Source organism: Callorhinus ursinus, unplaced genomic scaffold (genome assembly GCF_003265705.2).
Source record: "Callorhinus ursinus isolate GAN/ISIS: 27379988/994484 unplaced genomic scaffold, GSC_fseal_2.0 scaffold16, whole genome shotgun sequence".
Taxonomy (NCBI): Eukaryota; Metazoa; Chordata; class Mammalia; order Carnivora; family Otariidae; genus Callorhinus; species Callorhinus ursinus.
Window position 1 is genome coordinate 22140775 of NW_027397078.1, and position 23537 is coordinate 22164311.

The 23537-nt window shown below is 44.6% G+C and overlaps 3 protein-coding genes across 4 annotated transcripts; all 3 read right to left on the reverse strand.

Moving 5' to 3' along the window:
- Positions 1 to 8835: 8835 nt before the first annotated feature.
- Positions 8836 to 11958, reverse strand: LOC112812814 (melanoma-associated antigen B5-like). 2 transcript variants are annotated; one of them, XM_025857782.2, is made up of 2 exons: positions 11882 to 11958; positions 8836 to 10109 (listed from the first exon to the last, which is right to left on the reverse strand). In XM_025857782.2, the coding sequence occupies exon 2, from the start codon at positions 10100 to 10102 to the stop codon at positions 9020 to 9022; it is 1083 nt and encodes a 360-aa protein (XP_025713567.1). In that variant the 5' UTR covers positions 10103 to 10109; positions 11882 to 11958; the 3' UTR covers positions 8836 to 9019. The 2 variants fall into 2 exon arrangements, with proteins under 2 accessions (XP_025713567.1, XP_073758304.1); XM_073902203.1 differs by lacking the exon at positions 11882 to 11958 and adding an exon at positions 11606 to 11707.
- A 3059-nt stretch (positions 11959 to 15017) lies between these two features.
- LOC112812784 (melanoma-associated antigen B5-like) lies at positions 15018 to 17314 on the reverse strand. The gene is made up of 2 exons (XM_025857747.2): positions 17156 to 17314; positions 15018 to 16402 (listed from the first exon to the last, which is right to left on the reverse strand). The coding sequence occupies exon 2, from the start codon at positions 16175 to 16177 to the stop codon at positions 15158 to 15160; it is 1020 nt and encodes a 339-aa protein (XP_025713532.2). The 5' UTR covers positions 16178 to 16402; positions 17156 to 17314; the 3' UTR covers positions 15018 to 15157.
- A 2522-nt stretch (positions 17315 to 19836) lies between these two features.
- LOC112812956 (melanoma-associated antigen B4-like) lies at positions 19837 to 22962 on the reverse strand. The gene is made up of 2 exons (XM_025857912.2): positions 22926 to 22962; positions 19837 to 21569 (listed from the first exon to the last, which is right to left on the reverse strand). Exon 2 carries the CDS (start codon positions 21530 to 21532, stop codon positions 20585 to 20587), a length of 948 nt encoding a protein of 315 aa, XP_025713697.2. The 5' UTR covers positions 21533 to 21569; positions 22926 to 22962; the 3' UTR covers positions 19837 to 20584.
- Between the last annotated feature and the right edge of the window lie 575 nt (positions 22963 to 23537).

Genomic DNA, 23537 nt, shown 5'->3' on the forward strand with positions numbered 1-23537 from the left:
CTGGGCCCTTTCAGCTGACTCAGGTCTCCATTGCTCAGACCTGCTGCCTAAAAGTGGCCTTTACAACATCTTTGGTTATTTGAAACCATGCACTGCCAGAAATGGACTTGTCACTGTCCCTTTTGGACATGGTTTATGTTAGCATAGGTCTCAGTTTTATAATGCTCTCTTTTATCATTAATATTCTTAGTATTCCTTATTGTGCTTCCTAAACTATCTACTGGGCTTGTTGGAGAGGAAAAAATGGTTTATTCTATCCTTCTAGGTTCTTTGGCTGGCCTAATAATCAAATAATGTAAGATAGATTAACAGTAGAAAAACGAATATAATTACATACCTATGGGGGCCACATAAGTATATGGACTTAAGGACTAGTCAGGCAATTGAGGTCTGGGCCTTCACAGGGGAATAAGATCATTCATAGGATGATTAGTAAAAGGAAAAAAAAAAGCAGAGGTTTGGTAATGAGAAGGTTGTCCTGCCCTCTAGATAGGTCATTCAGATAAAAAAAAAAAGTTATCTCTTGGTAATAGCTTTTTCTGGGCCAGGATTGCTATCTAAATTCTTTTAGGTATGGGGCACCTTGCTGGCTCAGTCAGTAGAGCAAGCAACTCTTATTAATTTTAGGGCCTTGAGTTCAAGCTCCACAATGGGCATAGAGCCTACTTGAAAAAAAAATAAACAAAAAATAAATTCTTTTAGGTAGTTTAAGGAAGAGGTAAAAGGTTTTTTTGAGTCAGCTGGGGTTTGATTGCCTTCAGCTCAAAATGGTCCACATGCCAAAGTGGCACATTTTGGGGAAACCTGTTCTGCACCCCTCAGGTTCATTCCAAAGTACATCTTCCTTTCTATGACGGTTTGTTTCATCCTAATGATGTTCCTCAGATTTGCCATCTTAATTTTCATCTTATCATTTTTTTGTCTCTTCTTCCCTACTTTATTGTATTTCTGTCCTGGGTCGGCAGTCAGATATTTGAATATTTGGTTATATTTTCTTAAACATTAATTACAAAATATTTGGTCACTCCTTGTGTCTGCTCTGTGGCAATATGTTTGTAATGGGTCTTCTTCATATGCTGACTAATGGTGATACTCTTGATTTCACGTTTCAGTAGTGTCTTCATATAGCTGCTGTGTTAGTTCCCTTTTTAAATAATCTATTAGCCTTGTTATCCCAGAAATCAGCAAAAATATGAGGATTCATACTTTCCTCTTGTTCTCTTCATTTTGGTGATTAAAAAAAAGTATCTTGGAATTTTGATAGCATTCATCTTAGTTACTGTCTTTCAATTGCCTGATTGGACAAAGCAGTTTGTATGCCTCGTTTTTGCACTTTTTTTGGATTTTAATGTATTGAGTATTTTAGATTTCACTGATGTCTGTTGAACTGCTCGGCAATTTATAGAATAATTAAGAATTAAATACTATTTCCAAAACAGTAAAACAGTAAAACAAAATGAGGTATGTGATGAAATGAGTGTTTTAATAAATACACTTTTTCAGGAGAGGAAAAGTGACTTTCCCTCTGTCCTTCTATGTTCTTAGCTGAGAAACCAAATAAAATATTAACAGGAGAAAAAGCAGATTAACAGGAGAAAAATTAAGCTTAATAATTAAATATTTTAATAAGTTTAATAACATGTGTACCTCATGTATACATGGGAGACACCCAGGAAAACTGAGTTAACTTTTGAAAATGGCTCTCAAATCACCACCTTAAATATCATGTCCAGCTAAAGACAAAAGAACATGTTGTGAAGGGTGGAGGAGGGGAAGCCTGTAATGGGAGGTTACAAAGAAAAGAACAGTAATGAAGGTTATGGTTGCTGGGTCAGTTTACATCCTCACTTTCTCCAATGATAGAGTTTCTAGAGGTTTAGAATCATGTCATCTGTCTCTTCCAAGTACAGAAAGGGGAGACAACCTTACAAATGGAGATTTCCCTTGTAAATAAATGTCTATTACAAAAAAGCATAGCTTTAGATTGGTTTTCACAGCTTCTTTTTCTGAATTTCATAAAAAGTAATCTCAAAATAATCTTCTTGACAAAGAGACAAGTTTGGTATGGCAAATTCTGCTCCCCTTCACTTTAAAAGAGGAGAAGAAAGTAACGTCCATCAGCAGAAACCTCTTGGGCATTTTAGAACTAGATACTCTAAAGCAGTAAGTGGAATTGATATAACTAGTCATTACTTTTGTCTCACGTTGAAAGCTTTTTTAACATCAGTTTTGTTACCTGAACACTGACTTCACAGTCCAGAGCTATAATTTCTAAATGATTTGTTTGCTTAGCTTGTTGAATGGGTTTTTGTCATTACCCATACAGCTTTATTTTATAGAATACATCAAGTCAAAGAGGCTATTTTAAATGTAAACACCTTCTAGTACCTTTATGGTCCCTTTCACTTCTCACATTCTATGGATATCTGTTGTGAAAGTTCAAAGGTATTTTAGTCATTTGCTCTGCATAGTATTTTTTCTATTACCTGGCTTGGAAGGATAATGGGATGTGATGATTAAGTTGATATTCTGGTTAAAAGAATTAACACAAATCCCATACAGGAGTAACTTATTTCCAATAGAATGTGATTCAGTACAGTAATACCAACTATAATTGAATGCGTAATGCATTTAATCAACTGATATTCCTATTTTCAAACATATATTGACTATCGATAGTATGCTTGATAACTGAATACTCAGAGGTATCCTTCCAAGGGGAATTTATATTATTTCATAACCTTTGGTTGTTCACATTAAGTATCAGCACTTTGAGGTCTATTAGGACCACAGTTAATGAGAATTTCATTAAATTATTTTAAGTAATTTGTGGTATTTCTATTATTTTTCAAAATATCACAGCAAAGTCAATACAAAATAAAAGATCATAAGTCATCCTTTCCTTTATTATTTTAGTCATTTAATGCTTTTTTATTTTCAGGCTGAATAATCAGATAAAATTTTAGCTGAATGACAAATATAATCATAATCTTTGTAAATATTTGTACTCTATGTTTCGTATGGTCTGATAAAAATATCTTGTGTAATGCATGGCCTATGTAATGCAGTACTTTTACTTTGTAAGGAATAATGTGGCATATTATTTTAAAGATTTTATTGAATTAAGGAATTCACTTAGCTTGCTGTAATCATTTAAAAAATTACCACCTCACTTCATATAAGAATTTATGCTAGACAAACTGCAAATCAAAAAGTGATTAACTCCTATTTACCAAACACATAATACCTCCTTTGCAAAAGCTAAAAAAGGAGTATTTTGAGGGTCTGAAAGCCTATTTAATAAGTATGATCACATGAGTGACAGGCAAAGGAGGAAATTTCAGTTTCTGTATCATATACTAGTCCAAAAACATTGTTTCTCTTGAAGAAATTTTATACACCACTGGACAATATCATGAACTAGTCACATTTAATTAAAAAATATAATCTTAGTATAATGTGAACTATTCCAATAATACTTATATGCCAAACTTTTAAATTTCCAAATACTGTTTTAAGAGTATTGTCTTCAACGGATAGCAGGTGGCTTGGACCCATGCAGTATTTTAGCATTATGCTTTAAATTTCAGTTTTCACAAACTGCTTTTCATGAAGTGAAAACAGTTGTACATATTAATTCTCATGGAATTCCCATCAGTATTCATTATATGAATTCTTTGTAAGAATGGGCATTACTATTTTATTATCTGGTATGCATGCATAAACCTTAACGTACCAAAGTAGGTTTTTTTTAAATCAATATTTTAAAATGTTGTATTTTCAAATAATTATATATAAGTTACATTGTGCAGAGGTTACTTTTGTTGCATAATCTGTCTGTGGTCACACCATAGCTCTATCCTTAGATTTCCAAGGAAAATGAATGTGGTCACGATTTTTTAGGCTATGTAATTATGGAGAAAATTTATAATATTAATGTCATTACTACTTCTGTGTGACATTTTGCAAACCACTTAGCTGTGCATTTATTGTGTCTGTATAGGGAAAAATTTGCTTCACTAACTCAGGAATGTTAAAAAAAAGATGACAAAAATAAGTCACAGTGTAGAATTTGTGATCTTATTAAAAATACTTAGAAATGCTATGTGTTGTAAACATTATTTGATGATTATAACTTCTTTGCTGATTATAACTTATGCACAAGTGAAATGAATGACAGAAATGAAATAAGGGATAGGAGGAAGGAATTAGGAATACTTTGTGATTACATAGGCTATTTGCACTATCTATAAAGTCATACAGTGCATCAAAAACTAATGATGTTGGCTAACTGAACATAATAATAAAAAAATAAAGTCATACAGTGTTATTTCAAAGTGAGCTTGGATTCATTGTAAATATATATTGTCAACACTAGGGTGACCCCTGAAAAGCTGTTTAAAAAATGGAGAAGAATTGATATGCTAAGAAAGAAGAGAAAACGGGATCATATAAAATGTCTAAATTTTTCCAGTTTTACTGAGGCATGAATGACAAATACGCATTGTGTTTATTTAATGTGTGCAATGTGATGTCTTGGTATACATCTACCTTGTGTAATGATTCCCCCAATCAAGTTCATTAACTTTAAAAATCACGAAAGGCAGAAAAAGAGCATAAGTCAAAAATAAGAAAATAGAAAAGGGTCAACAAATAGAAAACAGTAACAAATATGGTAGATATTAATCTGGTCATATCAATAATAATTTTGAATTGAATATCAACAATCTGAAAACACCAATTAAAAGACAGAATATCTGTATGAATCAAGAAACAAATCGCAACTACATATTGTTTGCAACAAACCCACTTTAAATATAAAGACACATGGATTAAAAGTTAAGGGATGAAGAAAGATATACCATGGTATTATTAACCAAAGGAAAATGGGAGTAGGTGTATTAATTTCACACAGAACAAAGCTCAGATCAAGGAAAGTTATCGGGGATAGAGAAGGGCATTACATGGTAATCCAAGTGTTAATTCTCCAAGATTACATAGCAGTACCTTAATGGGTATGTGCCTAAGAACAGAATATCAAAATGTCTGAAGCAAAACTTGCGAGAAAAAGTAGATGAATCCATTATAATAGTTGGAGACTTCTGCAACTTTATGTATCAGAAATGAAAAGATCCAGCAGGCAGAAAATCAGTAAGGACATAGTTGAACTCATTAACATCATCAGTCAATTGGATATGATTAACATCGATAGACTACTTCATCCAACTGCAGAATACACATTCTTGTCAAGCTCACATGGGGCACTCACCAAGATAAACCACATTCTGGGCCATAAAGCACATCTAACTAATATTTAAAAAATGGAAATCATGTAGTTTCTATCTCAGACAATAATGGAATTAAACTTGTAATCACTAACAAAATGATGACTGGAAAATCCCCAAAGCATGAAGATTAAATAAAACACTCATAAATTACACATGAGTATAAAAAGAAAACTCAAGAGAAATTTTAAAAGTGTATTTTGAATGAAGTAAAATGATAAGACAACTTATCAAAAAATTGTGCAGGTTTTTGTATGAGCGTGCGACATAGGACTTCGCACATTGTATTCAAATGCAGTGAAAAGGGGTCCAGGACACCTACCTTACCTCTGCCAAAGGAAAGTTTCTTTGTAGTTTATCCAGGATTCAAAAGCCATTTTCACTGCAAGAGTAAGTCTCTCAATCCTTCATCACATCATGTGAAGAACTGGCCCACTCCCACAGTCTTACCCAGATTGCTAAACCTAAACTTCAGTCTCACTGAAAAACATGCAGTTTTCCAAACATACTTGTAACATTTCCTCCTACCTGCCACCTCACTGGGCTCATCTGGACTCCAACACCCTCACTCTCTCTCTCAAAAAATATTTGAGAGAGAGAGAGAGAGAAAATGTTTGAGTGTGGGGAGGAGCAAAGGAAGAGGGAGAGAGAGAGAAGCGGACTCCCTGCTGAGTGAGGAGCCAATGCAGGGCTTAATCCCACAACCCTGAGATCATGACCACAGCTGAAATCAAGAGTCGGTGGCTTAACCAACTGAGCCACCCAGGTACCCCTTTTCACTCTCTTTTTAATTGTCCCTCTAGTTTACTATATCTTACTATCGTCCTTTTAAGATTACTGCTCCTAGATAAACTCCTCCACCCCCTAAAAAATCATAGCATCTCCAACAATAGCACAGTGTATTTCCAAGAGCAGATGCCTGATTAATATTAAGGAAATGAATGAGCATATTTTCCCATTTATTAAGATTTAATTTATTGTAACTTAAGTAAACTAAACAAATCCAGGTATGTGTCATTAAATTTTACTGAACAACAGGCTAGACGAGATAAGGAAGATAGAAATTGCTAATCATTTACTTTATTTTGCTCTTGTTATTGATCCACATAATTTTGCTACTGAGTTATTTTATATTTCCACAGTAACACCTATTGTGATGCCTTGTTGTCCTGTTCCGGATTCAAAATAATTGGGAAGGTTTTCCAATTTGATTCACAAAATATAAAACTCTTACTTGTAAACTTAATAGACGTTATTAAATGTGTGAAGAAAATGATTCATAAATTTATATGCAGAAGCTATTTAAACCATCTATTAAAAGGTTTAACATTTGGAGAAGGCAATCTCAGGCGTGTTGAGAGAGAGAAAGAAATGAAGATCTCCATATTACCACATAAACAGGTATATAAAGATGATATGATGAAGCAAGTGACTACCAGGGGTTTGCAATGCTCTAAGTTAAGGCAAGAGAAGGTGATACAGGTTTTCTGCTCCACTAAGAATAGAGCACAGCCATCAGAGGAGGCCACAGTGAAGAACTGGTCAGAAGGTCAGGTTCCAGAGTTGGAAGGAGGGCACACAGGGGAAGTCCCAGGTGAAGGGTTTTGTAATGATGGAAGGTGCTAGAACTGGACAAAATACCAGGTCCCAGGCAGAGTTAGCTCTCAGTAGGATGCTAGGAAGAGGAAACCAAGGACAGTCTCCAAATTATGATTTATTTTCATGTTTACTTTCCCTTCAATAGGCCTGCTTTTTTAATTTTTTTTAAAGATTATTTTTTATTTATTTGACAGAGACACAGCGAGAGAGGGAACACAAGCAGAGGGAGTGGGAGAGGGAGAAGCAGGCCCCCCGCGGAGCAGGGAGCCCGATGCGGGGCTCGATCCCAGGAGCCTGGGATCACGACCTGAGCCGAAGGCAAACGCTTAACAACTGAGCCACCCAGGCGCCCTTAGGCCTGCTTTTAGTACTTTGGTTTGCACTGCCTGAGAAAAATTTTGGAATAGTCAGTGTATAAGGTCTGCCTTGGGTTGGGAGAAGTGGAACCATGTGGCCTTTTGGCAAATTCAAGCCAGGGGTCTAGTCCCAGCTGTGGTAGTGACCATTCTCGTGAACTTGAGAAAACTGCAAGTTCTTCATCATCCAAGTGAGTTTGATAAGCTCTGTCATTTGGAATGTATACATGTAAACACATGACAAGATGACTAGCAAATATTACCCAACATTTAAAAAATGGCAACTGATATTATTTTGATCCCACATGATACCACCCACCTCTCTTGTTATTTTTTTTTAAATCCAGAGAATATGCCGTATTCTTGGACAAAGAATACAGAATCAGCCAAAAATTTGCCCTAGCTAATAAAAGTAACTAAACTTTCCCCATTAGAGCATCTTTCATTTAATTCAGGCATGGAGTTGTCTTTCTCAGTTGGATGCAACTCAAGTTCCTACAATTGGTGTCAAGGTACAGGCCCTCCCATTCCTTCCAAGTGCCCTTCCAATCAAATGGCCTCCGTTAACATTCATTACACCCTCAACCAAAGCTAGCCCTTGCTCAGAGTTTGCCAAATTACATTCAAGACAATCTAATTAAAATGCCCTTTTAATGGGGCAGGCTCTGGCTCTCCCAACTCAGGGCAAGCAGTGCCAGCACAGTGGCAACTCACCTGAAGGGGGTCTCACCCTTATTTCTGAGAAACTCCATGAGGATGTTGCCCATAGATTACCTACTTTGCCTGCTGTATTCATCTGCACTAAGAACAAAGGACACTTTCCTTTCCTGGCCCAGGTGGTGACTTCTCTTTGGTTTACCCACAATCCCAAAGTAACTCGTAGCACCAGTTTTCTGTTATAGACTAAATGTTTGTGTCCCCACTCACCAAAATTCACCTGTTGAAGCCCTAACACCTAATGTGAAGGTAACTGGAGGTGGACTTTTCGGGAGATAATTCGGTTTAGGTGAGGTCGTGAGGATAGCACACCCATGATGTGATTAGTGTTCTCCTAAGAGCAAGAGAAACCAGAACTTTCTCTCTCTGCCATATGAGGACACATGGAAAATGTGGCCATCTGTGGGGTAGGAAGAGGGCTCTCACCAGAAACTGAATCTGCTGGCACCTTGATTGTGAACTTCCCAGCCTCCATGACTGTGAAGTTATCTGTTGTTTAAGTCGCCCAGTCCTTGGTATGTTGTTAGAGCAGCCAGAGCAGACTAACACAGGGTGGTGTCTCGCAATTCCCACTGAGGGCTGGCAGGTTCCTAAAGTCCCAAACAGCATTGCTCGGGAGATTTCCACTTAATCATTCTCACAAGGATTACCCTTCTGGCTCACCCATTCCTTTGGCTCCATCTGTGGGCCATGGAGGATATTTCAGCAGCTAACTTGTATGCGTGAGGCTCAAAGGCTCTAAAATTCTGAGAAGAGAGCCTGGATTTCCTTCATCTTTGTGTCTGCACCACTAACGCTGAGCCTTCCCATGAGCAGATACTCACTGTGTGACGAACAAACGAGCCAACAGACACAAAGTATAATCTCTTAAGATTTAATTTCTTTTTTGAACAAACTAACAAAACTGAACTATAAATCCTTTAATTTTGTAAAACTAAAGACTAAAGGGAACAAGTAAAAACTGGATTAACCGTGTTTCATCTTTTTTTTCTATTCCATTATCCTTACTACTATACTATTGGATTCTTTCACATTGCTAATACTGTAATCCCTACCCTGAAGTTACATTTTCTTATCTGAAGGGTTACAGAACACAGACTTCACTAGGGGTGGGAAGATATTCTGGGGCATGGCCCTGGAAGGTACAATGACTTTGGCAATAGTGCTAGCCCTGACCATGGCTCTGGTTTGGACTTTCTCTTCCTGATCTTGCAGAGCTTCTTCGTAATAGGACGGGAAAGCACTGGGGATGCTATCGTTGACTTTTGCCAGAAAATCCAGGACCTTCATCTTGCTGGTTTCAGCTTGGGCTTTCGGACCCCACAGGAACTCATAGCGTGGAGGATCACTGTTGGCCACCTGGCGGTATTCTAGATACTGCAGCCTCACCAAATCTTTGGTGATGAGCTTCCTGGGCTCTCCGTAGATGAAGTGCTTCCTCCCGGGATATACTCGCATCTTACCCAGGAATTTCCAGATGTCTTCCTCAGCAGCACAGTTGCCCTTCATGAAGATCATTCCCAGGATATTCATCAGGAGACCGGTCTTGGGTAACCCCCGGCCAGCTCGAACCCTCCCATTGTTGGGGAGTTTGAGCTTGCTGATGAGGTCGTAGGATTGTTTGGTTGAATCGATTTCCTTCAGATCAACTGCAAAGACAATCTCAATGCGCTCAGAGGCTTTCTTGAGGATCTCAGGAAATCGGTCTTGGTAATTTGGGCCAACAATCTTCAGCATGTCTTCCTTCATAATGGGTTGTTTCATTTTATACTTGTACAGAATAAACTGCTCCAACAAGCTAGGCTTCCTGGTCAAAGGATCTTCACCTGCGCTCTCAGTGTAGTATGCGCCCTCACAGGGGTTTGCCCTATCCTCATCTTGGCTGTTGGAAGCTTCATCAGATCTAGTGCAAGAAACGGCTGTGGAAGTAATGGTGGTGGCTTGTGCTCTTCGACGCCCCTGGGAAGTGCTACTTGACCCAGCCTGAGGCAGACTCTGGGTAGTATCCTCACTCTGAGAAGAAGTGGAGGAAACGGACTCCTCTTCCACTGCTGCTGTGGCCTGAACACTCTCACCCTGAGCCTCACCTCGAGCCTGGCGGCGTTTCTCGGAAGCCCGGAGCTTACTCTTCTGTCTCCGAGGCATGATGGCACTACGGTCACAGACAGCAGGCAGGAGTATGAACAGGAAATCAGGAGATGTGGACACCCGGAGGAAAAAGAATGAGATGATGTGAGCACCTTCAATAGGAAGATTCCACCTTGGCTTTAAACCAAGCCTGCCTCTGCAGGTTTACTTGAGGGCACTGCTCCAAGAACCCACACACAAGGTTCCTGTTCTAATCGGCCTGTCCCCTGAGAACCCTATAGAGGAAGTTAAAGGGAGCCTTAGACAGCTGTCTGTCAGCCCTGCCTGGGGTGTACTGGGGTGACATCAGAGGCTGCCAGTGGTGAACCTCTGTTCTGGGCTGCAGAGGTCTTCTCAGTTCAACTTCAAGATCATCTTGTCAACTCTCCGCAGGTCCTGGGCCTCCTCTATTCTATTGCTGTGAAGTCGATACCTCAAACCAAAGCCAGAGACCCCAGAGGAAGAAGGAAAGTAGTAGTTCCTTACTCCCTATCCCTGTCAGGGGCCCCCAACTGAGAGCTAGGTGGAGCCCTTTCCTTCATGGGTTGTTTTGGTCCTTATTGCTCATTCAGGGTACTCACTTGGCCTCCAGGTAGTGCCTGGCATACCTCCCTTCTGCTCACTGGTGATTGTACCCTCACACTAAAGATCTCTTCTCTCTCAGATTTGATAAAAATAAGTGAGGGTGAGGCTCAGAACTCGAGTTCTGAATGCAAAGATAGGGATCTGAGTTTTTGTTATTTTTCCATGTTCAGTGGTCCCTTCCATCTTTTCTTTGGCCCCTGGCATAGCCTGGGGACTCTTCTGTCCCTGCCAACATCTCCTTACACCACCTGGGAGAATGTGGGAGTTGTCCCTCCTGCCCATTGTTCTCCAAGGCTAAGAATTGGACATGGTTTCTCTTGTACTCTCACTGGGGTTGTTCCATTCAGACGTCATGGTCCTCACATTAACTCTTGGAAAGATCTAGAAATCCTCCTACTGCAGAGGGCAAACAGTCCCTTTTAAACAAAATCTCTCACCGGCCTCCCCCTCACAACACACACTCTCCTCCCCCACAACTCTCGCATGAACCAGAGGGGAAAAATGAGTGTCAGTCAATATATCACCAGGACAGAGATTCCTTCAGTCCTCACAGAGTCCTTACCCTGATTCCCAGCTGAATGCTTTCATTTGCTAACTTAAGGCCCTTGCCCTCAGATCAAGGCTCTCTCATCCCCGAGTCCGTCCTTGCCGAGGTAAGCCCGACAGCCCTACCCCAGAGCTCCCCCGGATTGATGGCCGCGGCGAGTTCTATGCCACCTCATTGTTCTAGGATTATTGGCCCCTTCAGACCTAACTCGGACTTCCACATCCTTGACTTCCTTCAGGGAATGGTACCCTTCCCCTGAGATCAAGACCTTCAGCTTCCTGATCCTTCAAATATTTTGGGAAATCTCACGCCCGCCTGACTGCCATGTTTATTTTCCCCGGGAGCCGCTAGCATGGCTCTGGTCAGAATTTTTATTTAAGTTTCCTCACCTTGATTCTTGTTAGGGTCTTCTCCTCCCTCTGCTGAACTAGCGCCTCCCACCAAAGCCTGCACCTTTTTGCGACCCTCCAGGCAGAAATCTGCCTCCGCCTGAGTAACCGCTCTGGCACGTGCGTGCGCTCGCGTGCGCGTGGGGGGGGGGGGGAGGAAAGGGGAGGGGAAGGGAGGGGTCTAGGACGGAGAGGAGGAGCCGGGCCTCGGAAGGAGCAAGGGGGACACTTTTGGGGGGCAGGGGTATTCTCTCATTACTCAATCAGGCTTCTCACCTTGTGCTTGGGTCTGGAAGATTTCTCCTTCACCTGCCCTGAGGTGGCCGCCGCAAAGTCTCGCACCTTCCTCAGACACCCCAAGAGGAAGTGAGGGATGTTCTTCCGGTCACCAACGACAGAGCCTCTCAAGTCTGGCAGCAGGGGTGGGATCTCTGGTGCCCCCTCTGTTCTGGCGTGGAGAAGACCCTCAGTTTCGTACAGGGTTGTCAGTTACACTCATCTAGGACCTTGGGCCCTTCTCTCCACCACCACATCTACGAGGCCCTCACATCCTTGCAGATGACATCACATTCTTGCAGAGCCTTCAGTCTGACCGCGTAGATGTAAGAGCAGGGGAGGGGTGGTCGCAGTGTGACTGCCTATGTGACTGAATGTTGCTTTCGTCAGTCTTCATTCATACGGTCCTCATCTTGGCTCCTGTTTCTTTAACGAAAGGCTTTCAGAGCAGTGCCACATCCCTGCAAACTCTTGAGTAATCTCTCTCGTGCAAATCTTACAGAGGATGAGTCCGTGTTGCAGGACTGATACGAGATCGGGAAGGTGAAAAACAATTTAGAGATTTAGCTTGGGAGGTGGAATATCAGAGTCAAAAACCACGCTGATATATTCCTTCTCTTTACTACCCAGACTTGGCTTCTTAGGTCACTTCTGTTCTAAAGTACTTGCCATAGGAAACAGGCTGAGCCAGATAATTTCATGAGACCGCCATTTTTTGAAGTTAAGCAACACTACATATTGTTAGCAGATATTATATCCTTCCTTTCATTATTCATACCTCTCATTTATTTTGGTATTCTTATTGCTCTGGCCATATATTCCTCTTTTTTTTTTTCTAATCTACTGAGATACATTTTGGAGTAGTGATAAGAAAAGTGAATAAAGGTTCACAACGTCTGCTTCAGGGTGGGAGTGGTAGGTTGCTATATGCCCTGGATGAATTCACACTAGGGGTATGGTCTAGCTCTGACACTTATAGTTTGGTAAAACTACATTGTAAGACTGTGGGAATGTAGGTACTGTATATAAAGTATCCGTCAAGATACTGGCAAATACTGGGCATTTAATGAAAGACAGTTAGGATGACTTTTACCTAGATAATATCATCCTCCTATGGAGGAATGTTTTTTTTTTTAAATCCAGGATATGTCCTCGGAAATGTAATACTCCTAGACAAAAGAACATCAAATCAGCCAAAAATTCACTTTAGCAAGTACAGTTAAGTATCTCTTCCCTATTAGAGTATTTATTATTTAATTTTGGTATGTGCTTTTTCTTTCCCCACCTGGATGCAACTTAGAACTCCTTGCATTTTGTCAAGGAGCCACTCTTTAAGTTCTTCCCAGTTGTCCTTCCATTCAAATCACCTCTTATTTTCATTTGTTTCCTCCCCACCAAAATCTAATCTTCTCTTAGAATTTGCCAAAATATAGGCAAGATAATCTAATTAAAATGCTCTTTTAATGCAGTGGACTTTGACTTCCCCAGTTCAATGCAAAAAAGTGTCAGTACAGTAGCTTCTGTGTGTGTCACCTCAAGGGAGTTCACCCTTTTGTCGCGAAACTCCCCGGAGTCATTGTGTTTGAAATGCCTATTTGTGCACTATACTCTTCTTTATTGAGATAATAACAAAGACACCTTTGATTCTTGTCTTTTCGGGCTGAATTGTGTCCCCCCAAAAGGCATGTGGAAGCCATGACCCCCTGTAGCTCAGAACATGACTATAGTTGAAGATGAGGTCATAAAAGAGATGGTTAAATTAAAATTAGGCCATTAGCGTGGGCCATAACCCAGTCTGACTGGTGTCCTTATAAAAAAAAGACTAGGACCCACAAGGAGACACCAGAGATTCATGCACACAAAAGGACAACCAAATAAAGTGGGTGGCCATATGGGAGCCAAGGAGAGGAGCCTCAGAGGAAAGCAATCAGGCTGGAAGACATTGGACTTCCAGCGTCCAGAACTATGAGAAAATAAATTTGGTTTTAAACCACCCAGTCTGTGTTATTTTGCTAGGGCATTCCTAACAGGTTAATACACTGCCCCAGGTAGAGATTTCTTTCTGGATTATCTACAATGCCAAAGTAATTTATAAGAGTTTGTTTTAATGGCCTCCTTTTTACCCCATGAGGTGAGGAAGGAACTTCCACACTATGGTTATGTAGACTTCAAACATGTACCACCTGACACTGTAGAGATAAGACAAACAACTGGTTATTAATCATGTGTACTCACTTGGCTGGGGGAGAGGGGCACCACGTGCTACATAGTACAACACGAGGGTTACACCCAGGAACACAGTGAATGAGCACATCTCTGGGAGACAGGGTTTGGTGTCAAGAGGTTGAGGTGACCTTATTTCCCATGGTACCTTGTAATCAGCTTCTTTGAATAATTCTGCAAGCTGATAGGGAACAGAAATATGCTACTTAGGAATAAGCAAGGTATGTGCCTTGTCGCCTTGATGGAGATGGTTGTTTGATAGTGAACCCTAGCTGCAGGTGCACAGTATGGAGGGGAACTTCCATTTAGGCAATTTGAGGCCCTGTCGGTTTCACTAAGTGTCAAGGAGCCTATAATATTGAACCTTAATTTTAGACCTTGCATCACAGTGTAGTTTTCCATTTAAAGATTTTTCTTTTCTCTCATCTCTGAGATGCATCATCTTAGGGTATGGCCTCTGATCACCATTTCTATAACCTCAGTCTAGTCCATCATGTAGTTTAATTTGAAATAACATCACACAGATGACCTGCAATATCCCAAAACTTAAACTGCCTTGTTTCAGGGAATATACATGCTGCTCTGCCCTAGGACACCTCCCTTCTCGCTCTGTTTTTCTTTTTTTAACTTTCTTATAAGACATAGAGGGTATCTCAGTATCTTCCTTATGATCATAGCTACTAGTTTCTAAAGTTCTATAGGAAAGGCTAGGTCTTTATCTTAGCATCCCCATTCCTAGCATGGAGCCTTCCATAAAGCAGATTACTCAGTAGACATTTGGGGAATAAAAGAGAGAGTGTGAGGTCTAACTTGTTGTGATTTAATGTCTCCTAAATTCTTTATTAAACTAAGCATATTAAAGTATAAATCCTTTAATTTTATAAAACAAAAGACTGAAAGGAGTAAAGAACACTAAAGTTGATATGTTTTATTATTTTTTTATATTCCATTATCTCAGTAAATTTACTGTGGGAATCTTCCACATTTCCATGAAAATCCCTACTGTGATGTCATATTTTCTTATTTAGATGATTTTTTAAAAAGCCTCAGATTTCAGTAGGGGTGGGAGAAGCTGCTGGATGTGCCCCTGTAATTCCCACTGGCTGTAGGTTTGGCTCGGGCTCTTGCTTCCTCATCTCTCAAAGCTTCTTCATATCTTGATGAGAAGGCACTGGGAACTGTATCACTGACTTTGGCCAAAAATTCCAGGACTTTCATCTTGCTGATTTCAGCTTGGGCTTTCGGACCCCACAGGAACTCATAGCGTGGAGGTTCACTGTTGGGTACTTGGCGGTACTCCAGGTACTTTAGCCTCACTAAGTCTTTGGTGACGAGCTTCCTGGGCTCTCCATAGATGAAATGCTTCCTCCCGGCAAATACTCGCATCATACCCAGGAATTTCCAGATGTCTTCCTCAGCAGCACAGTTGCCCTTCACGAAGATCACACCCAGGACTGTCATCAGGAGACCAGTCTTGGGTAACCCCCTGCCAGCATGCACCCTCCCATTGTTAGGGAGTTTCACTTTGCTGATGAGGTCATAAGAGTGGCTGGTTGAGTCGATTTCTTTCAAGTCGACTGCAAAGACAACCTCAATGCATTCAGAGGCTCTCTTAAGGATCTCAGGATACTGGTTTTTGTAATTTTGGCCAATAATCTTCAGCATGTCTTCCTTCATAATGGGCTGTTTCATTTTATATTTGTACAGAAGAAACTGTTCCAACAAACCCACCTTCATAGTTAGAATATCAGTGTATGAGCTCTCAGTAGAAGGTAAGACATCAGAGAAACGTAGATGTTCCTCATCTTGGCTGTTCTTACCTTCATCAGATCTTGTACCAGAGATACCTGAAGAGGTAATGGTGGTAGATGGGGCTCCCCAAGACTCTTGGGAGGTGTTAGTTGACTCGGTAGATGATAAACTCTGAGTATTACCCTCCAAAACAGGAGAAGAGGAGGTGGGACATTCTTCCATTGCTACAGGGGCCTGAACTCTCCTGTGACTCTGGGAGTCACCCCGAGACTGGTGGCGTTTCTCACGAGTGTGGTGCTTACTCTTCTGACCCTGAGGCATAATGAGTATGATCGGGGCAATGGTCAGGAGCGTGAGGGGGAGTGCAGGTGATGAGGGCCCACTGGAGGAAGAAGAAGGTTAACGGGACGTGTGCACCTTCCGCATGAAAATGCCACCTTGGCTGGTGGCATATAAGGAAGGCTACATTTGCAGTTTTCCTCGAGGGCACGGCTCTAAAAACCCACAGGACTCCTGTTCTCCTAACCAGCCTGTCCTTCGGGAAACCTGTGAAGGAAAGTAGAGTGAGGTTTAGGCTGCTTCCTACCAGACCTGCCTCAGGCATACTGGCGTGACCGCAGGGGCTGCCAGTCTTGTGGTTCAAAGAACGCAAGACCATCATTCAACTAGCGGCAGGTCATGGATTTTTTTCCTCTGTTCTCCTGAGACTGACATCACAAGCCTCCCTGGCACCCACAATAAGGAAGTGAAAGGGGTCCTGAGCTTATAATTCCTGTCTAGGTCTGAATGTTGAGGGGGGAGTTTTCTATCCTGGCCTCTTTGGGGTCCTCAGTCCTCATTAAGGGTCCTTACTTAGGATCTGTGTAGGGCCTGGCACCTCCACCCCTTTCATTGAATGGTAGCTGCACCTTCAAACTAAGGATTTCATTCCCTGTAAATCTGATAGAAATAAGTATTGGGGGAGTTTTTACTTGATAGCCTGGCCCTGGTTCTTAGGGCTGAAACCAGGGGCAGAGCCAGATTCTTGGTTACCCTTTCTATTTAGTGGTGGGTAGTCCCTTGGTCCTTGCTTTGATCCCCGACCCTTTTCATGGTCTGGAATTCCTCCCTCCCTTACCCTTAAGCCTGCCACTCATATCTAGGTTTGTACCACCCTAAGACCCCTAGAAGGAAGTGAGGCTCTCCTTATCTGACTATAGCTGTGCTTGGTCTCCTGAAGCTGGAAGCTTGTAAGAAACTAATGCTTTCGTGCTCCTACTGTTCGGGGTATGTGGCTCCTTTAGTCCGCAGGGTACTCACCTTGGCCTGTGGAAAAACCAAGAAATCTTTCCACTGCTGCTGCTTAAGCCGCACGCCTTAGACAAAGTCTCTCACCACCTTGTGACATCATAGGAGGAAGTGAATATGTCATACTATGTCAACAATGCCCAGGTATCCAAGGGCTTTCAGCAAAGGCAAGGTTCTGTGTGATTCTCTCAGTTCTGAGGGAAAAGGTTTCCCTACGTTCTCACTCAGGACCCTCCCTTTGATTATTGGGAGGATGTGAGACTCCTTCCTTCGCCTCCCTGAGGTCCCTTCCCTTACACCACGGGAACCTCATAAACTAGAACCATGGGAAGACTGGCTGGTGACCCCTCTCAGACCTAGGAGGCCAAGGCAGGCCAACTCAGGGACTGCTGGGAGTCAAGGTAAAGATCCTAAGTGAAGACTAGGGGTAACCCCCCATCTGGATCAGAGAGGGCCCCAAGAAGCCTGAATCCTGATATCATAGCTGGAAAGGCACAGGCAGGAGTAACTTCAGCAGGCCCGGGGTTTCCACTTTCTTTCAACCTAAGATCACCCATGTAGTCCAAAGCTCTCGTGGCCCTGAGAACCCCCAAACAAGTGATGGAATGCTTCTCTTGGCAGCTCTGCCAAGAAGTCACCGGCCAGTTTTCCCGTGATTCTAGTTATTGTGGGGGGTTTGCTGCCTCAGTCCTCATTCATCAGAATTTTCATATTGACTCCTGTCTCTTCTTTGAAAGGCTTCCTGAAAAACACCTCATCCTTCCAAACTCTTGCTTAGTCTCCCTACTGCAAAGCTGGTAGGGAATGGGTTTATTCCCAGGAGTGACATGAGATGAAGAAACTATAGGAAAGATGGGGGCCAACAGCGGGTGGTGTGCTGTCACAGAAAGCAAGCTGATCTTCCTTCTCTTCACAGACTTAGCCTCGTACATAATTTCACTTCTAAAAGATTTACTTTCCACTGTGAAGGGACTGAGCCACATGATGCTGAGTCCCTGATCTTTTGAGGTTTCCTGACATTTCCTTTGTTGATAATGTAATTATCACTGAATATTGTCTCTTCCTTTATTCATACTGTGCTATTTTTATTGCTCGTTCCTCGGGCTGTGTATTCCAGAACTGTAGTTTGGGTATGAAGTTGTGCTTTTTAACACCAGAACTACATTGTGGAATAGTGAGCAGAAAAAGGAAATAAGTGACACAGGTGTGCCTCAGCCTGGGGAGAGTGGCAGTCAGTGTGGGCCCTAGAGGAATTCAGAGCCAGGGTCTGGGCCAGCACAGTCACTGGCCAGCCTGGAATTTGAGAATATTCTAAATTCTTTGGCTGAAAACTGAGTCTGATAGTGTTTATTATGTAGGACTATAGACATACATGTGATGTGGGTAACCTACCTGGCACAGTGTTAGGCAAACTTCAGTGCTTTTATTTATTTTTGTTTTTTTAAAGATTTTATTTGAAAGAGAGAGAATGGGCAGGGGGACAGTCAGAGGGAGAGGGAGAGGGACAAGTAGACACCTGGCTGAGTGTGGAGCCTGACGCAGGGCTCGATCCCACGACCCTGGGATCATGACCTGAGCTGACTTCAGATGCTTAACCAACAGCCACCTAGGCACCCCTAAGTTCAGTACTTTTAATGAATGGCAGTTATTGCTAAGATGATTTTAACCCCAGGTGGTAACACACTTTCCTCTCAGAATTTAATTTCCAGCTTGAATTAGAGAATATGCAACTCCAAACAATATAGAAATCCAAATCCACTGAAATGCTGCTGGGCAAATAAAATGCAATAGTATTTCTCCATCAGAGCATCTGTTGTTGAATGTGGGTATGGGATTGTCTTCTCCAGTTGGATGCAACTAAAAGTTCCTATTTGTGTCAAGAATCAACAACTTCCCTCCCAGGTCCATTTCCACCCAAACCACCCCCTTCTTTCATTCATCTTATCGCCACCAAAATTCGAGCCCTCCCTTAAGAGTTTGACAAATTATACTCAAAATAACTTAGTTAAAAATGCCCTTTTAATGGAGTGAGCTCTCACTTATCCCATGACAACTGGTAAAGTCCAGGGGCTTCTTGGAATCTCACTTCAGTGGAGTATTACCCTTATTACTCAGAAATTCTCTGGACATTCTATGCCTAAAACACATTTGTGCGCTGTGTTACCTGCACTGTCACAAGGACATAGGACCTCTTCCATTCAAGCCCCAGCCAGGGACTGTCACTGGTTTTCTCACGTTCCCAAAGTAACTGTGAAAATCTGTTTTCCGTTCTAGGCCTAGTCTCTCAACTCAGAACCACCGACTGAGGACCTGGTCCCTCCCTGCCCAGTGCTCCCACAGCCACATCCAGCCCACTGCACTGCCCGGCTTAAAAAGACACCCCCCCCACAAGGGACTGGCATTTTTACCTAGGGCAACACAGCCTTGATCAAGCAATTTACACTAGACTGTTCTCCTCGAGGACCTCCACTTATGCACCTCTTCTTTTACTTGTCATTTATTTATTACTTAGAATGTATCTTACCCTCTTCATTGTATGGTAACTACTGCTAAAGTCTACAATTCTGTGTGCAGTGGTTCAGTCTTATTTTTCTTACTATCCCCGGTGCTATTAGGGAGCTTTCCAAAGAGCAGATGCTCATTTAATGCTAGAGGAAAAGAGGGAATGAGCAAGAAGTTTAATTTATTTAATTTCTCATACACTTTGAATTAGCTACGAATATCCAGGTATATATTGTTTGATTTTAAAAGCAAAGATGAAGAGAATAAGGCAATGAGTTAACCACCCTTTACTTATGTGTCACTAGTTCTGATCCCAAATATTTTCCTATGAGGTTCTTCCACATTCCCATGAAAAACCCTGTTCTAGTGCCATGTTACTTTGCTCTGTAGCAAAAAGAAAATATTGAAGGTTTTTCAGCTTGTTTACAAAAACAAAACTCAATCTTAAACCTGAATAGTAATAAATGTGTTATCTATGGCATTAATAAACTTAGATTCAGAAGCAAAATCTTCAATTAAAATGAACAACATCTGAAAACTTAAAGAAAAAATAGACCTACAAATTACTTATGTGCAACAGGGGAAAAAAGGCAAACTTCCTTGTTACCTGCTTTTGGATCACGAATACAATATAGATGGTTTGTGACTTTCTTTGTGATAGACACCAAGGCTGTAACTCTCATTTGTGAAACAGCGATAAATGAGAGCCATGTCATTCTTAAGTTTATATTCTAGAACTAAATGAGCTATTCCAAGAAAAAACATTGGAAAACACCTAAATAAATATAACTGTGTATGTGTTTATAGAAGCTAGCCGTTTCGAACAAATAGAAAGAAGACCTGTGCTTTGTCCCCTCCAACCCCTAGGACTCTGCACGACCTGGAAGGTCGACTGCCCTCTTCCACCGCAAGGAAAAGCAGCCGCCCCAGCTGATTTGACTAGACGCAGCGCCGGCCATGGGCCGCCGCGCGCTCCTGCTGCTCTTGCAGCGCCTCCTCGTACAGCGGGGGGAAGCTGCTGGGCACGGTGTCGTTGATCTTGGCCAGCACCTGCAGCACCTGCATCTTGCTGGTCTCCGCGCGGGCTCGCGGGCCCCACAGGAACTCGTGGCGCGGAGGGTCGCTGGCGGGCACCGCGCGGTACTCCAGGTAGCCCTGGTGCACCAGGTCTTGGGTGATGAGCTTCCGGGGCTCGCCAAAGATCAGGTGCCTCCTGCCCTCGTGCACGCCCAGCACACTGAGGAACTCCCAGACCTCCTCCTCGGTGGCGCGGTTGCCCTTCATGAAGATCAGGCCCAGGAGCGCCATCAGGAGGCCGGTCTTGGGCAGCCCCTTGTTGCCGTCGCTCGGGAGGGCCAGCTTGCTGACCAGGGTGTAGGACTGGCTGCGGGCGTCGACCTCCCTGAGCTCGAGCCCGAAGACCAGATCCATGCGCTCCGAGGCGAGCCTGAAGATCTCGGGGAAGTGCTCGCGGTACTTCCTGCTGACCATCTTCAGCATCGCGGCCCGCGTGATGGGCTCCCCGCTGCTGTGCTTCTCCAGCAGGAACTGCACCAGCAAGCTGGCCTTGCGGGTGAGGGGGTCTTTGCGGGTGGCCGGGGGGCCCGCGGGGGCGGCCGCGTTCTCGGCGCCCTGGTCACGTGGCGGGCCTGGAGGACCCGTGCCAGGAGACCCAGGGGCCGGGGCGCCCTGGGGCTGCGGGGCGGGACCCGCCTCGGGGGAGCCCGGGGGCATCGCCCCCGCAGGGGGGGGGGGGCAGCGGGGGGGCTCCTCTGCTGCGGCGGCTGGTGCTGCCGCAGCAGGAGCACCCCCGACACTCTGAGCCTCACCACGGCCCTGGTGGCGTTTCTCCCGGGCAGGGACCTTGCTCTTCTGGCCCCGAGGCATGGCGACACTGGGCAGGGCTGGTAGGTGGTGAGGGCACCTGGAGAGGGGGACGGTGAGGTGGGGGAGCCCCTTCAGCGGAGAGATCCCGCCCTGGCTTTGACCACGGCCGCCCCTGCAGGGTCCCCCAGGGCACTGCTCTTGGACCCCCACAGGCCTCCCTTTACCCTGGTCAGCCTGGGCCCTGAGCACCCGGTGGAGGAAGGGGGTGTGAGCCTCGGGTCCCCAGGCAGACAGCCCTGCCCCGGGGTTACTGGGGTGACGCCAGTGTTCCTGACAGGGAAGATCCCAGTGTCCGGGTGGGGGGTCCTCGCAGTTCACATTCAAGATCGTCCTGTTAATAACTGTTGGCAAGACCCGCGCCCCCACCCCCCTCCCCTGCTCTGAAGGAGACGCTGTGATCTTCCAGGGTACCCTGGAGGAGGAAAGCAGGGAGCACTTCAGCCCACCCCTCGAGTCCGGGGGCACCTAGTGATGAACACTTATGGGAGGACCTCTCTGCCCAGAGTTCGTGGGGTCCTCAGAGTGATGCAGAATCCCCACTTGGACTCCGTGTAGGACCTGGGACCCTCCCTTCCTCTGACTGGGGCTGCACCTGCAGATCAAAACTCTAACCTGCCTGAGACCTGATAGGAGAAATGATGGGATGTGTCAGCCTGACATTCCTTTCTTGGGATCTTAAGGGTCCGCAGGAGGGGACAGGCCATATTGTCTCTGGTCCCCCTCCCTTCAGGGGGGTGGTTCCCCCGGTCCTCACCCAGGGTCCTCCCTTGACTGCTGGCAGAGCCCGGAGCTGCTGTCTCTTGCCCTGCGGCTGGCCCCTCACGCTAATGGCAGCAGGGCCTGGAGACTCCTTAGGAGCCTGACAGTCCTCAGCCTGAGTCCGGCAGGACCTGGAAATCCTCCCTCAGCTCACCTGCTGCCAGCCCCTTAGACCAAGGCCCCTACCTCTCCGAGTCTCCGCAGCACAACGTGAGGGAGCACCTCAGTCCTCAGAGCCGCCCGGACCCTCCCAGGCCAAGGCCAGGAGCGGGGACCCTGCGTGGCCCCTGTTCTGGGGTAGGGAGTCTCCCCAGTCCTCACGAAGGACCTCTCCTTCCCGCCAGTCGGCCTGGGATCTCTGCCTGGGCTGAGCCGAGCCAGAGTCCCGCATCCCCCGGCCAAGGCCTGCGATCCCCGAGACCCCGCGAGGTAAGTGAAGGGCCTTGGGGCTTAACGGCCATATTGGGGCCTCCGAGCCGCGAGTGCAGGGGCGGAGCGGGACAGGGTCTGTTGGGCCCCTCTTTCCAGGGGAGATGGGGCTGGGGGGCTGTCGGGGGCTTGTCCCCACGGTTGTAACCCGGGACTCCTGGGACGTCGACCCCTAACCGCCCGTGGGACCGCTGTCTGTGCTCACCCCAGGCAGGAGCTGTCCGACCAGGCCCCAGCGCCCACGGCGTGGTTTGGAGGACGTTCTCGAGGGCCACGGGTCCACTTCCGGTCATGTGGGTCTGGGCCCCCAGGAGGACCCTGGAGGGTGGGGGTGGGCTCTGTGGGCGGGGTGGGGGGTGGGGGGGGTAGTGTGTGCTGTGCTGGATTGTAGGGGAGGCTGCCGCTGGATTAGCGAGGGTGTTGTCACTGCCTCTCAGCAGGTTGTGTGAATTCTCCCTCTGCTCTGCTGAGTGTGCTGGCCTCAGACCAAGGGTCTCATTTTGTTCCCAGCCTCTGGTAGGAAGTATTTGGGGGGCCTGAGCTTAGCTGCCATCCCCGGAGCCCTCCACACATGATACCACAGGTACTCTTCGGAGTGCCGCTTATGTGGTCGGTGCACCCCTCATTACTCTCTCAGTGTCTCACTTCACTTCTAATAGGTCCTTGGCTACCTCCAGTCAGCTGACCTAAGACTGACTCTTCACACCAAAGCGTTCAGATCTGTGAGCCTCCTGATGTGAATTCCAGGTACACCTCATCAGGCTGCTCCTGCCTGAAGCTTCCCAGACATGGCTGTCCTAGCGTGCAGATCCTGTGG

Excerpts from the sequence above, each read along its gene's own strand:
- LOC112812814 (XM_025857782.2), bottom strand. The coding sequence starts at position 10,102 with ATGCCTCGGAGACAGAAGAGTAAGCTCCGGGCTTCCGAGAAACGCCGC.
- LOC112812784 (XM_025857747.2), bottom strand. The coding sequence starts at position 16,177 with ATGCCTCAGGGTCAGAAGAGTAAGCACCACACTCGTGAGAAACGCCAC.
- LOC112812956 (XM_025857912.2), bottom strand. The coding sequence starts at position 21,532 with ATGCCTCGGGGCCAGAAGAGCAAGGTCCCTGCCCGGGAGAAACGCCAC.